At 42.9% G+C, this 14,472-nt stretch overlaps 1 protein-coding gene across 1 annotated transcript; it reads left to right on the top strand.

The window, feature by feature from the left end:
* Positions 1-4,050: 4,050 nt before the first annotated feature.
* On the top strand, positions 4,051-11,427 carry LOC138981588 (ankyrin repeat domain-containing protein 6-like). The gene is made up of 3 exons (XM_070354557.1): positions 4,051-4,373; positions 5,539-5,861; positions 8,616-11,427. The coding sequence occupies exons 2-3, from the start codon at positions 5,598-5,600 to the stop codon at positions 9,777-9,779; spliced, it is 1,428 nt and encodes a 475-aa protein (XP_070210658.1). The 5' UTR covers positions 4,051-4,373; positions 5,539-5,597; the 3' UTR covers positions 9,780-11,427.
* The last annotated feature ends 3,045 nt before the right edge of the window (positions 11,428-14,472 follow it).

Raw genomic sequence — 14,472 nt, forward strand, 5'->3', positions numbered from 1 at the left:
AGTGTTCATCGGTAACTTTCAGTTTTTGCACTCCGTGCTAGCGCTGATTAGTTGAAGAATTAACGCTCATGCGCATAGGTAGCACGGAGTACTTGGTCAAGTTAAATGCCGCTGGGAACTTGTTTCTCAAAAAATTAACCTGAGCAGTCTTCTTGGGTTGGCTGTGAATCGCGAATGACGGAACACAAGGCACAAAGGTAATCTGAGCAGGACAATGCGTATGTTAGGTAAAAGAAAGGCGACTGTGTTGCATATGTGACCACCCCCATAATCGACTGTGTTGCATATGTGACCACCCCCATAATCAACTATTTCGGATGTAACCATATGCACACACACACACACACACACACACATACACACAATGACACACACACATTGACACGCACGCACGCGCAATGACTGACACACTGACGCACACATGCGCGCACACACACTGACACACACACACACACTGTGACACGCGGCACACACACACACACACACACACACGGCACACACACGGGCATCAGTGGGGATGGGCTACACTGATTATATCCTTTGTGTGTGTGTGTGTGTGTGTGTGTGTGTGTGTGTGTGTGTGTGTCGTGTGTGTGTGCGTGGGTGCGTGCGTGCGTCCGCGTGTGTATGTGCACTGATGTGTGCATGCCGTCTGTCTGTCTCTCAGTCTTCAGTCGTGCGAGCGTACGTGCGTGAGGCAGAGGGTATGTGCGTGTGTGTGCGCGAGCGCGCACACGTCATATGTGTGTGTGTGTATGTACTCTCGCGTTCATATCTGAAATGTGTTGATGTCTATAAATGTGGGGAATGTAAAATGACGACCGCGAAATGAAGGGGGTAGGGTTGGGAAACTGCCTGCAGTTTCATTTTTTGGCATGGGACTTGATATTCATATTTTCACCATAACTTGAGAAATGAGTGGGCTGCAACATATCAAATAATAAGGAACTCCGTATATCTCTGAGGCACTTTTTTTTACACTTCTATATGAAAAATACCTGCGATAGCGCTACACAAAAGGCATATAAAAGCCCGTAAGGCGTCCGCCCCGTGATCGGGAGGTCGTGGGTTCGAACCCCGGCCGGGTCATACCTAAGACTTTGTAAAATTGGCAATCTAGTGGCTGCTCCGCCTGGCGTCTGGCATTATGGGGTTAGTGCTAGGACTGGTTGGTCCGGTGTCAGAATAATGTGACTGGGTGAGACATGAAGCCTGTGCTGCAACTTCTGTCTTGTGTGTGGCGCACGCCGTTATATGTCAAAGCAGCACCGTCCTGATATGGCCCTTCGTGGTCGGCTGGGCGTTAAGCAAACAAACAGAGATATAAAAGCCCCTAAAAAAAAAAAAATGCAAACTTCTTTGTACTCTACAATTCTTGTTGCATTCAATTCAAACAATGCATATATTCTATTTTCCTGATTTTAAATTGAATTTAAAACACTTTTAGTGTAGATTTTTAATCTTTTTCTGTTTGTGTTTTGCCAAAAGATTGAATAGTTACAAAGTTTCAAAACTCGCCTGTGACCTTGTGTAGCGGGTCAAGGTCACGGACTGTTGGTAAACGTATGTCTGACAAAGTAAGCTATAAGTATGTGAAATATGAAAGCTCTGCTTGTTTTCATCTCTAAAATGTATTAATGTCTATGGATGTGGGGAATGTAAAATGGCAACCTGAAAATTTAGGGGGTGGGGTTGGTAAACTGGCTGCAGTTTCATTTTTTGGCATGGGACTTGATATTCATATTTTCACCATAGCTCGAAAAATGAACGGGCTACAACATATCAAATTTTAAGGAACTCCGTAGGGGAAGGGCTCCGCTAAAGCCGGACCGGCTCCTAATATGGACCACCTCCAGTTCTGACAAACTAACGGCGCTAGAGCGCTGAAAACAATTTCATTCGCTGTATTCATCCTCTCTGGATAACTTGCACATGTCAAAACAGTTGCAGAAACACAAACCTCAAAACCGTCAGGCTTTTCTATTTTGTTCACTTTTGGCAGCATTCACTCTAAATTTGCCTCCTAAAACGGACTCGTTTCTGTCCGCAGCCAAAGATTTTATCACACAAACCTTGCTATATATGACAGCTTAGACCGTATTTGTTACATTTTAGCAGTGTTGACCCCGAGTTTCTACTGCAAACAAAACATAATAGCAAAATATCAAACTGAGTATGTGTGAGTCCCCTAATATGGATCACCTTCAACAAATCGAAGAAAATAAAAGCTAAAGGCTATTTTCATTAATTCATGAAGAAGCTTGCTGAAAATAACCTATAACTAGCCCTCGAGATTTAAAAAATATATAACAAATGGTCTTCTTTTCGTGGAAGTTGATAATTTCACTTATTTTCACTATGTTTTTGATAAGCTTCTTTAGTTTCCTGGTGTGCTTCAAATAATGCTCTCATCAACCCAAAACAGATAAATCTTAAAGCATATTTTAATTAGTCTGACCTGCACACTAAGTTGTATCATGTCACTTATTTTGAAGTATAGGGGGCTTTTTACAGCGATTCATAGTCGTGAAGGCCTCTCCACTGGTCCATATTAGGCGCCCAGGCTCCTAATATGGACCATTTGTGATTTTAGTCTGTATTTATTTTTTTGTGAATGTCTATCAAAGTTATTTTACTCTAATTAGGCCTAACGGTGGCTAAGAGAGCAGGACCACCAAACACAAAATGAAAATTCTTTGCAAGAAAACAAGCTAGTTATCAGCATGAAACAAAAAGCGGTCCATATTAGGAGCCCTTCCCCTATATCTCTCTGGCATTTGTTTACGTCTTTATATGACATAAACAGTAATTGCGCTAAGCAAAATTGATGAAAAAAGACGGTAAAAAACATACCCACATGCTTTGAACTGTAATTTCTTGCTATGGTCAAATACGTATTCCTTTCACTTCCCCCCACAATTATCTAGCAAGTGGCTACTACGTACATTCGTACTGTAGAATATCAGCCGTTATCCTCATGTGCCCATTTTCACAAAATCAGAAGACACCTGGTTATTTAAAAACAAGAGGCGAAGCCTTCAAGGCTCACGTAAGAAATCGACAAACAGTAACACAAACTCAATCACTCCGTCACACCATAGATGTGTCAAGACATACACACACACACAGTAAGCATAGGTGACACTGTGCAAGAAAGCGAGACACTAGATCTAGATCTGTCTGTCTGCATGTAGCCTACTTACAGGGACACGACAGCCAACTAGTCTCGGCCCGCTCAAAATAATGACCGAGACTTTCAGTAATTCCTTCGCGTGACGTCTAACCCTCTTACGTCATAATGTGACGTCTTCAAATGACGAAATGTTAAAGCCATATGTACTCGATGACTATACACGCTAATTGCTTTACCAACAGCTGGAGACAGACTAAATTAAGTTCCCTGCAAAATATTGTGGTCTAGGACCCCTTAAATGTTGAGATATTTGAATTTTCATTTTGATCTGGATCGTCCTATTTATAGATTTGGCAACACATGTAACGTTGATGCAAGGGAGAGAACACCGCGGCTTTGTTGACATCCTCACTTTTTCAGAGGCTAGAACAAGCTGTAATGCATGTATTATGGTCCGCGCATGGTGACGTATCGTCATTATAATGGTCTTATGGTGCGTTTGACATCGATTGTGGGCAAACTACACTTTGTAAACACGGGAGTGCGTTAGTATGCCTTTAAAGTTTCTACCACAGACATACATACATACATACATACGCACGCACGCACGCACGTACGCACAGACAGACAAAAGTTAGCATCGCATGGGCTACACTTACGTGAGCCAAAAATCACAAAAAATCAAAAGTCCACGGGACTAGAAAATTTTTCTGCAGATATGTAATGTAGACAGAATATGTTCTTTCTGGCGAAAAAATATTGAGAACCTCGTATAACTTTGACCATAAGTAGACAGAGCGGAAAAATTAGTAATTTTACAAGATAATTACAATTATGTAGTTTTGGCACTAGTAAGCCGTCATAGATCCCCTTGCTAGAGATCTCTGATTTCTCTCTCAATACGTCGGCAGCGCTTAGGGATGGGATTGTTTGTGATGCTACCTTGCAGAACGTCCGCCATGATGGCTGTGGTTGAGGACACAGCGAGGTGAGGGTAGTAGGAGCAGAGGGGCCCTGTTTTCGGCCACTGACAGAACCAACACCAACAGGTGATGTCGTGACATTCGCCAGTCATCATCGATAGTTAGCAACGCGTGAAGAAACAGACCTGCCAGCAGCAGCAGCAGCCAGTCGGAGAACCGACATAGTGATCGCCATAGCCGAAAGCGAGGCGTTAGCACTAGCAGCAGTTGCTTTTTCAGCTCATTGTGGAGATAAACAAGAGGGTTGAGATTTTGAGGTGAGGTGCTGGTATGGTTATTTAGGTTTTGTGTCGGTGGTTGTGTGGGGTATTATTTGGTTGTCAACGGCTACTTGTTGCTGTGTCTGCACAATCCGTTATCTGTGTTCTGTCACGGCCTTGACAGAGGGAGATGCTGCAGGAATGTATACCAGAAATAGGTGTATTCTTTCATGTCAACAGAACGGATAGCGCCCAAAGCCAAATAAAAAGTGATATTTTTCATTCATAATTACTCCTGGTGCCAGCTAGTCAGTCACCAAATGTTTAACAACGATCTGATTTTGTCAGGGAAGGAATGTTCTAGTAACTAGGTAAGCATAACTGCTTGAACCTTTTCATCCACAGCGTTTTCACTTAAATGAGAACAAGTACTGCTGTTACACAATCCAGCTGAGCAATATGAACACAACAGTATATATACGACCACATAAGGTCAAATTTCATTAAAAAAATAATAACATTGTTTCTCTGATGAAGGGTGTGTATGGTTGCCTGTCTTTTTGTGTTCACGATCTGTTTAGTGTAACTGTAAGTGAATGATCTTTACAGTATCGTTTCTTGATTTTGAATCTCTGTGTTTATATAACACAGGTCTCATGAATGAGTACTGGGGCACATACTTTTAAGACTTTTTTGGTCATGAGGCAGCATATTGAGCGGATACTGCATAAACAGCGTTTTTCTATTCAAAACAGGGAGATTGCAGTGCATTAATCACTGAGGCACCAAGGCGTGTCCCCACTGGTTATTTCCATGGAACCATGTATTTATATTGCTGAGCTTGCCTCACCTTCCAGAAAGACAACCCTTCCGCACCCCATACAAAAAACTGACAGAGTTATTTGTAGAATTCATCTATTCTTAATTTCTTTTGTACCTGCTTCTTTTAACCCACCCGCAAGAACAAATGAATCACATCAGCCTCTTCAATTTATCACATCATATCATAGTATGGTTTGTAGGCTAACATAAGCCTTTTGTCTGTTGATATTTCTTTTTATTGTCACTGTCAGTAAAATAAGTAATATTAACCCTTGTCCCACGTGATTTTTGTACAGGTGTTTGCTTTCATTTTAGATGAGTGTTTGTTGGAAACAGAAACTTATTTCATGGTTATGATATTCATTTTGTTTAAAAACAAAATAATGTTGGTTACTTTCAGTCACGCTCAAGCTTCCCATCCCCCAAAACAGGATCACCGACATTGCAGGAAAAGCGTTGATGTATGCCACTGCGCGACCTTTGCCCCAGCCAGGTGACAGCCCGGAACTTTCGCCTACCACAGTGACCAACGGCAGGTCGGAGACCCAGTGTTTCAGTGTTTTTAGCGTTCCATGCTCAGCGCCTGACTCCGTCGCCCTGATGTTACTGCGCAACCAGATGGCGGGCCTGGAGTTTTACGACGCCGTACTCAATAATGAGCTGCAACAGCTCAAGCGGCTGGTGGCTCAGTACAAACTTGACCTCAACGCCAAGTTTCAACAGGTAAAATAACACTGTCGCTGTGTCATTTTTGTTCATCATTGGATAGACTTGAGACTCATAATTTAAGGTTATGCGTGCTGGTGGCTCAGTACAAACTCGACCTTAATGCCAAGTTTCAACAGGTAAAGTAGCGCTGTTGCTGTCATTACTGTTCTTCCATGGGTTGACTCGAGACTCATAATTTAAGGTTAAGCGGCTGGTGGCTCAGTACAAACTCGACCTCAACGCCACATTTCAACAGGTAAAATAACGCTGTCGCTGTGTCATTACTGTTCTTCCATGGTTAGACTTGAGACTAATAATTTAAGGTTATGCGTGCAAGTATCCAATTTTTTTAATAAATGCATTCATCTTAAAAAAATCTAATTTCTTGTTGAACTCATTTTACTTGCTCCAGTTGTATCCGCAAAACTATTCAATTTAATTTCAGTCTGCATAATCCTTTCAGCAAGCATAAAACTTGTTTATCCAGCCTTCAAGTTCAAGGGATCCAGGTTGGCTCTGTCTGTATCTGTATGTATTTCTTGAAAATGAGAAGCTAAAAGGATGGGGGAGGGGCACAATCTAGATAATGCAAAGTAGCGTGGATTTGTGTTCAACAGAAAATTCAGAGGCCTGGGAGAGGAAACACAGAGAAAGTACATGTAACAGCAATTCCCTTGTGTCTGATGATGACTTCCTGATTTCTTAAGAATGCAGTAAGAGAGTCTTGTTCTAGGATCTAAACTTAATTGCTGTGTAAAAACTATAAATGTTATGAGACTCTTCTCTGAAAAATATAATTTCATAACAGAAAAAGGTGCTAATGATGGATTAAAGGGCAGCTGTCGTGTTGCCTGGTCTCAAAAATGCGCGGAGTCGCGTGCAAAAACGCGTTTAAGAGTTTTCCGAGTTGATTCAACTAAAGACTGTTGATTTGGTCCAGAAGAAGACACTTTCATCATTAGTTTGAAACCATTAAAATGCGTGAAACTTTCTGCTAGTTCTCACAATCCGCAAAAAAACGAAGCAGTTGGCAGGCCGAAACGACTCAAAATCCGCGACCGACAACTCTGTCAGCACAAGAAAGACGCCGCAGCGTTAGCCTTGCTGTGACGTCACTCGAGGAAGCCGATAAGGCCGCTGTGAAGTTTACAGTACAATGTAGACTACAGCTGGACATCTGTAATGCTGTACGCGTGATTGATTCTTGCACAAAGTAAAGTATTAGGATGGTAATATCTTCTCAAGACCCACGTTCACATTTTCTCTTCTTTGATCTGACCGACTGCAACCTTTACAAGTCATTTCTAAAGTGGTTCACATGCTGTTGCTACTCCTCCAGTCCACCCGGTTAAACCATAAAGTTGCTCAACCACATACCCTCGTGTCCCTTGTCAGCAGACACTGTACACTTATGAAGAAGGTCCGCTTGAGGTGTCACACCAATTACCGTGTACGTGTGAGGTACTGAATTCAAGACAAAAGCCAACTCTGTCGGTGGGAAAATCTAGGAAAGAGATGATGATAATACATCTTCAGTTACTCACTCAAGTAGATAGACGAGATAAGATAAAGGGAAGAGAGACGGAGACAAAGATGAAACAGTGGATCTAGTGTGGAAAATGGGGGAGGGGGGTTCGGCCGCAAAAAATCAAAGATGAATTTGTCAAACTGTGTTTGTGATGGTTATCGTGTGTGTGTGTGTGTGTGTGTGTGTGTGTGTGTGTGTGTGTGTGTGTGTGTGTGTGTGTGTGTGTGTGTGTGATAACACGTATGTGTGTGTGTGTGTGTATATGTGTGATAACACGTGTGTGTGTGTGTGTGTGTGTGAATGTGTGTGTGTGTTTGTGTTCCTCGACGCGTGACAATATCTGCCAATAAGTTGAACAAAAACAGGGTTCAAGTGGAACAAAAGCAGGAGGGGGACGGACGACATGTTATGAACTTCGTTTTTTACTGCGAAATTTTGGCCTGGGAGAAGTCACCCCATCCTAAGTTTCTCTTCACCTACCCGTGAAGTATGCTTGAGGGCTTGACTAGACAACCCGATTGCGCCCATTGCACGGCATAAAGAGAGCACCGTTCAACCCGGCCGATTCCGCGGCTGACGTCACGCGTCCAAGGGAAGTAATTTTCGAGCGGGCTGCATTGACTCAGCCAAGAATGCAAACTTTCTTCGATTAAAGACATTGTAGCATGTCTAAAGTCTTCGGACTTGTGTTATCAAGCTGTCAAAATCACCAAGTAACTTTTAAGTATAGTTTCAGTTACATGATAACTCATTCTAAGGAACAGATTTTGAGAGCCACAACCCGACAGCTGCCCTTTAAGCACAGGGGTGAGAGTTATGTAGTAGAATCATACAGTCCACAACATAATGTTTATATCAAATGCCTATGGTTAACTGTCAATCCCTAGTCCAGCACCAGAGAACGTAATAACCTTATTAACCAGAGTCTTAGACTATATCCAGCCGTTTCCCGCTCTTTTCTCACTGGGTAATGGTATTCCATCTCCAAGCAGGACACTTCCTTCCTTCCTCAAGTGTGCTTCTCATTCTCATATATGAAAGAAATGTAAGTTGAGCATTATTTCTTGCATTAGTCGTGTATTATGACTGAGTGAGTCGATAATCCATGCGAGAACATACCAGTGAGCTTGCTGGCCTAAAAAAACCACACAAAAAGAAAAAAAACTACAGTTCAGATTCTGTAGTTTGATTGAAGTCAATGTCCTGACTTTTTATGTCTGTTACACACATGCTGATTGCAGGTGAGGAAGAAGAACCACGCAGACCTGTGCCCCATCCACCTGGCAGCGTACAGGGGTTACCACGAGGTCCTGCACTTCCTCATCGAGTCCAAGTGTGATGTCAACTTCACCACAACCACACTGCGCAGGACTGCGCTGCACTTTGCCGTGCTGCGGCACAAGATAGCCTGCGTGTTGCTTCTGATCCGTGCGGGCGCCAAACTAGACGCCAAGGACACGTTCGGCAACACGCCGTGCCACTACGCTGCCGACGATGGCTACTGCCAGATTCTGGACGTCCTGGTTCGTAAAGGCATCAACGTCAACACGCAGGACATCACGTCAAAGACGCCCCTCATGAAGTCGGTGCGGAACAACAAAACGGACGCTGTGTTGCGCTTGTTGCGGGCTCAAGCAGACCTCAACATCACGGACCGCAACAGCGATATGGCGCTTCACTACGCAGCCCGCAACGGCTGCCGAGACATCATTGACATCTTGCTGTCCGGCGGCAGTTTCATCGACGTTCAGAACTACTGGGGCCGCAGCCCACTTATGGAAGCCGTGTGCTACAATCACAAGGAGAGCGTGGTACGTCTGATTGACGCCAGCTGTGACCTGAACCGGCGCGAGTTCAAGACAGGGGACACGGCGCTGCACATCGCCATCAAGAGGAACTATGTGTGCGTGGTGCACGTGCTGCTAGAGGCGGGCACTCGTCACGACATCTACAACCTCCAGGGTGAGACCGCCTTCTACGACGCTCTCATCAGCAACAAGGTTGACATCGTGCGCCTCATGATCGCCTACAACTGCCGGCTGGACGTCCCTCCAAAGTACTTCCCCAATGGGATCTACAAGTCCTTGTTCCAGCTGGCAGCGGAGCGTGGTCACCTTGAAACATGTCGCATGCTGGCTGGCCTGGGCTACATCGACTACACCGCCCGCGTCTTCTTCTACGCCAGCTACGTGCCGTCGCGACCCAGCGAGAACGACGAAACTTTGCTGTGGCTACGTGGAGCCATGCAGCGCGTGGTGCCTTTGCAGCAACTGTGCCGAAAAGTCATTCGTCGCTTTGCCGGCCATGACCTCCCCACCAAGGTCGAGTCCTTGCCAACACCGCGTGCCCTCAAAGACTATGTTCTCATCAAGGATTTGATGGACGCAACGGAAACGTCAGCATAGTGGTGTGCCTGTATGAGGTGGAAGCTTCAAGATTGTAATTGCCGACCTGCCTGTTTTCCTGCCCACGGTGTGTGTTAGTTCTGCACACATCAGCCATGAAGCGTGTTTGAGCTTGACTGATACTCTGTGCGTACGAACATGGTGCATGTGTGTGTGCGAGCGTGTGTGTGTGTGGTTGTGTGCGTGCATGCAAGCCCACCCACATGTACCTTACTGGCCTGTGTTCATGTGGTGTGTGTCCATGTCTGTTGTTAGTTTTGCATGTATTGGATGAGTGTGTTGTGCAATATGTTAGTTACTATGAAGTCAAGCTGTGATGATGTGATTAATGTAAAAGATGTAATCTATAGAGACTGGATTATTCCACAAAACTATTCAATATATTTATTCCAAGGATAGTGCAACATAAGATCAAATCTGGGTCATTCTCAGATTACTGTCCCAGAGGGGGGTGACCTACTTCATGAAAAGTTTACAACCATCATTTTCCATCACAATCAACTACATGCTGGGCGGGGATATAGCTCAGTCGGTAGCGCGCTGGATTTGTATCCAGTTGGCCGCTGTCAGCGTGAGTTCGTCCCCACGTTCGGCGAGAGATTTATTTCTCAGAGTCAACTTTGTGTGCAGACTCTCCTCGGTGTCCGAACACCCCCGTGTGTACACGCAAGCACAAGACCAAGTGCGCACGAAAAAGATCCTGTAATCCATGTCAGAGTTCGGTGGGTTATAGAAACACGAAAATACCCAGCATGCTTCCCCCGAAAGCGGCGTATGGCTGCCTAAATGGCAGGGTAAAAACGGTCATACACGTAAAATTCCACTCGTGCAAAAAACACGTAGTGTACGTCGGAGTTTTAGCCCATGAACGCAGAAGAAGAACTACATGCTGTATCTGTCTTGTGTCTCAAGGAATACATTTATGTTTTCAACCCAAATTTGACTACTTTTTCTTTGCAAATTTGTTTAACATTTTAGTTTGCTAAACATCGGCTGATTGAAACCCGCCAGTTTGTGACATTCCTCTCTTGACAAAAAACAGACGTTTATCTCCCGTATACTAAGAGTGAAGAGTGCAAACAAAGTGTACAGGTGCAAAGAGATTATGTTCATGTTTATGACCACAATATCTGTTTAAAAAAAAAAAAATGTTTACGCAAATGCTGTTCGGTTGCGCGAGGCATCGTGTCAGGAATTATCCGGCACAGATAACCACTCATGGGCACACAATAACAATGTGTTGCATCTACCTAGCAGGTACACTTTATTTGTACACATTACTGCTACACAAACACAGCTTTTGTTACTAAATATATAGTTTTGTTTGCTGGTAATTGCAACATGAATCTCAGAGGAGGTCTTGGTGTCAGACATTTTGGCCTCGACCGAACAAGACGTTTTTGCATTTAATCAAATAATGAACAATATTTTCAAAAAACAACTTGAACACAATTTCATCCTGTCACGAGCCTGGAACCAGAAATGCTCACAACAGTAGAAATGGTTGGTTATTGAGCACGGGACTTGCAGTTTAACTTCCGTGTCTGTCAAATTGTCAATGCCTCGACCCAACATGGTTTTGGATGGTTACGTACTTTGCTGCTCCATATAAGGGAAACCAACAAGTTTCTTTGAGCTTTTTGTCCACTCATATCAAATCAGTGGAGCCGAGTTTCCTTCTTTGGCCCATGCATTAGGATTCAGCAAGCTGTATATATACAAGATGTCAACAACCACCACTGATATAGCAGTATCCCTTCCTTATTAGCCCTCAAGCAATCCATTTAGGGAAAGCTGATGACAAGCCCTCTGCTGCCTTTCCGAGCTCTAAAACATCGCAGAACACAACCCTTGGCAGGAGTGTTTATGTTATCGCTCGGCCAGGAAAGAACAAATTTGCAAGCAAGACAAGGAAGAGAAATGAATTTCTGGCTGAAAATGTGCACAGTTAAGAAGTCACACACTGAGTCAGTTTAGTAGAAAGAGACATAGTCAGTACTATCAGGGCTGCTTAATAATAATACACACATTTTAAATCATCAGAATACACTCTCTGCAATCTTCTATACTGATTGCACAAAGAAACATTCAATGCGGAAGAAATCAGTTAAATACTGCTGTTTCCTACATGTCGAACCGGTACATAAGAATCACATTACACCGCCAACCGAAAGACCAAACTTGTCAAAGTTTTGTAAGTGAACACTACATCTTACAAGCAACAAAATATGCATGTTAGTGCATTTACACCTCCAGCATACATACAGATTAAACTTATTACGCTTAAAACAATATTTATGCTGTTTTCAAGAAAAAAAAGTGAGTGTTGTTTAAGCTTTTTGAATATTCCGCGCAAATTTCGATGCTCCGCCTTGCAAGGTCACGGCGGCCGCTAGCTGCTGAAATCTGTGGCACCATGCATAGGCGGTAAAGGCGCCTTCCTGTAACATTTACGTGGTTTTAAGTGTGTTTAACATTTCTCAGTTCCTGGAGCCCTTGCAATGATTATAATGATGACAAGAAGCAGAAGTTTCAAAGTAGTGTTACAAAATGTGGTTGTCTTGAAACAATTAACACAGGGTTTTTTCCATGTTGAGTGCAGCTGAGAATAGTTCTGTGTGAACTCAGTTATGCTGGTCCGCAGTAACCGAGCCGCTACTGTCGGAACTCGCGATAAAAGATAGGCCTAACCACAAAAAAACACAATCAGCATTTTCTTGAAAAATCTTCCTTAATCAGTCTATTGGTATATATATGATATTACACTGACTAACCTTTTCATCTAAACCCTAGTTCTTCTTTACGAATGAATGTATTTTCTACTTTTGACGAGAAAAAAATAAAATGTATTCAGCTAGAGCCTATGCTTTCTTACTGCTGGGTCGGTGTCTGTAGCAGACGATACTTTGCCGCTCTGACAGAGAAACTGAATACAAGTCTAGAGTAAAGATAATGCAATGAACTTCGATATTTATCAACAGAGACAAAAGGTTCCTTTGGATATGCTTTCAAATAGAGATATTATATTCAGCAAGTATTTGTGTTGTTGAGTCAGTAGTGCATGATAACAGAGATATAATATAGCCTACATTGATCATCTATCTACATAATTATGTCTGATCACTTTTGACAATTTTAACACAGATGCATATATTTTCGGGAAAGTGGGTGAAACACTGTACACTTTTCTTGGCAGTGCGGCGGATCTATCCAATTATAATTAAATTCCAATCTTTAATCCCCCCCCCCCCCCCGGGCCTCTCTCCGGCTGCTGTTTCTAAAATCATCTTCTTTTATTTTGTTAATCTGTTTGGGGGGCTGGGGAGGGGGGGGGGGGGGAGATTGTGTGCTTTACAGAGCTCTGTTAAACAGATTGCTATTTAACCTGTGTTACGGCCACTTCAGTGAATGCAACTCGGTTCATCCATACTGTGGCATACATAATCCCGTTTATTTAAGACGGAAGCACGTGACCATCCTGGCAATACTCTCTAGATAGATAAAAGAAAGTGTTAGCAGATTATATTTCACAGTTTTGGTTTTAATCAATAAGTGCTTGAAGCGATTTTAAATTAGCATAATGATTGACCTTGCTAAAATGTGCAACTGAGATACTTTATCGAAGTTTTTAATACAACATTTTGATGCAGTCATGGCAACGCGTATGCTTCAAAATGTCGTCTGCAAAACCCCCACATACATAGCAAAAAAGCTCTGGTCTTCGCTTTGCAGACTTCTCCAAGAGTTTTTACTGAGACTCGGTTCCGAGATTCTGAATTATAAACAGTGGCCACCAGAGATAAACAACGCCAACTCGCCTGCAGGCTAGCGGCGAAAGACAAACCGTTTAACGCTTGACGAGCAGGGGGCTTGTTTTGTCAACACACGCTAAACAAAACAAGGCAGCTATAACACAGGACTGTGAGCTCTAATACTGAATTCGCCTCCACTGTTTTGATATGTATAGTTTTATCACACCCTATTATATTGCACATGAAGTTTTCAACGATTTTCTTTGAACTTTATTTTTCAATGACTATGTGAGAATGTTGCGCTTTTGGACCATGACTCTGAGAATGACCCATCTGCATTCATTAGCCAAGAAATAAAATCTGGAAAAAAATCACCTATAACAAATAAAAATGTTCTTTCTTTACTTTATTTGGTGTTTGACGTCGTTTTCAACCACGAAGATTATATCGCGACGGGGAAAGGGGGGGAGTTGGGATAGAGCCACTTGTTAATTGTTTCTTGTTCACAAAAGCACTAATCAAAAAATTGCTCCAGGGGTTTGCAACGTAGTACAATATATTACCTTATTGGGAGAATGCAAGTTTTTAGTACAAAGGACTTAACATTTCTTACATACTGCTTGACTAAAATCTTTACAAACATTGACTATATTCTATACAAGAAACACTTAACAAGGGTAAAAGGAGAAACAGAATCCGTTAGTCGCCTCTTATGACATGCTGGGGAGCATCGGGTAAATTCTTCCCCCTAACCCGCGGGGGTGATTGCTGGCCTATGTAAGTTCCTTTAATCCATCCACAATTTTTTTTTTAAACTACTGAAGCTATGGTGCATTGTCAGTTTTTTTTCTCTTCAGCAATACAGAGTAACATTTTTGTTTTGTAACAGAAGATCATGAGATTTGTAAGCGTGAATACAGATGCATCAGCCGATGTATGTT

Source organism: Littorina saxatilis, linkage group LG12 (assembly GCF_037325665.1).
Source record: "Littorina saxatilis isolate snail1 linkage group LG12, US_GU_Lsax_2.0, whole genome shotgun sequence".
NCBI classification, from domain to species: domain Eukaryota; kingdom Metazoa; phylum Mollusca; class Gastropoda; order Littorinimorpha; family Littorinidae; genus Littorina; species Littorina saxatilis.

Excerpts from the sequence above, each read along its gene's own strand:
- LOC138981588 (XM_070354557.1), top strand. The coding sequence starts at position 5,598 with ATGTATGCCACTGCGCGACCTTTGCCCCAGCCAGGTGACAGCCCGGAA. Across the intron at positions 5,862-8,615 it reads TCAACGCCAAGTTTCAACAG|GTGAGGAAGAAGAACCACGC; the intron begins GTAAAATAACAC and ends TGCTGATTGCAG.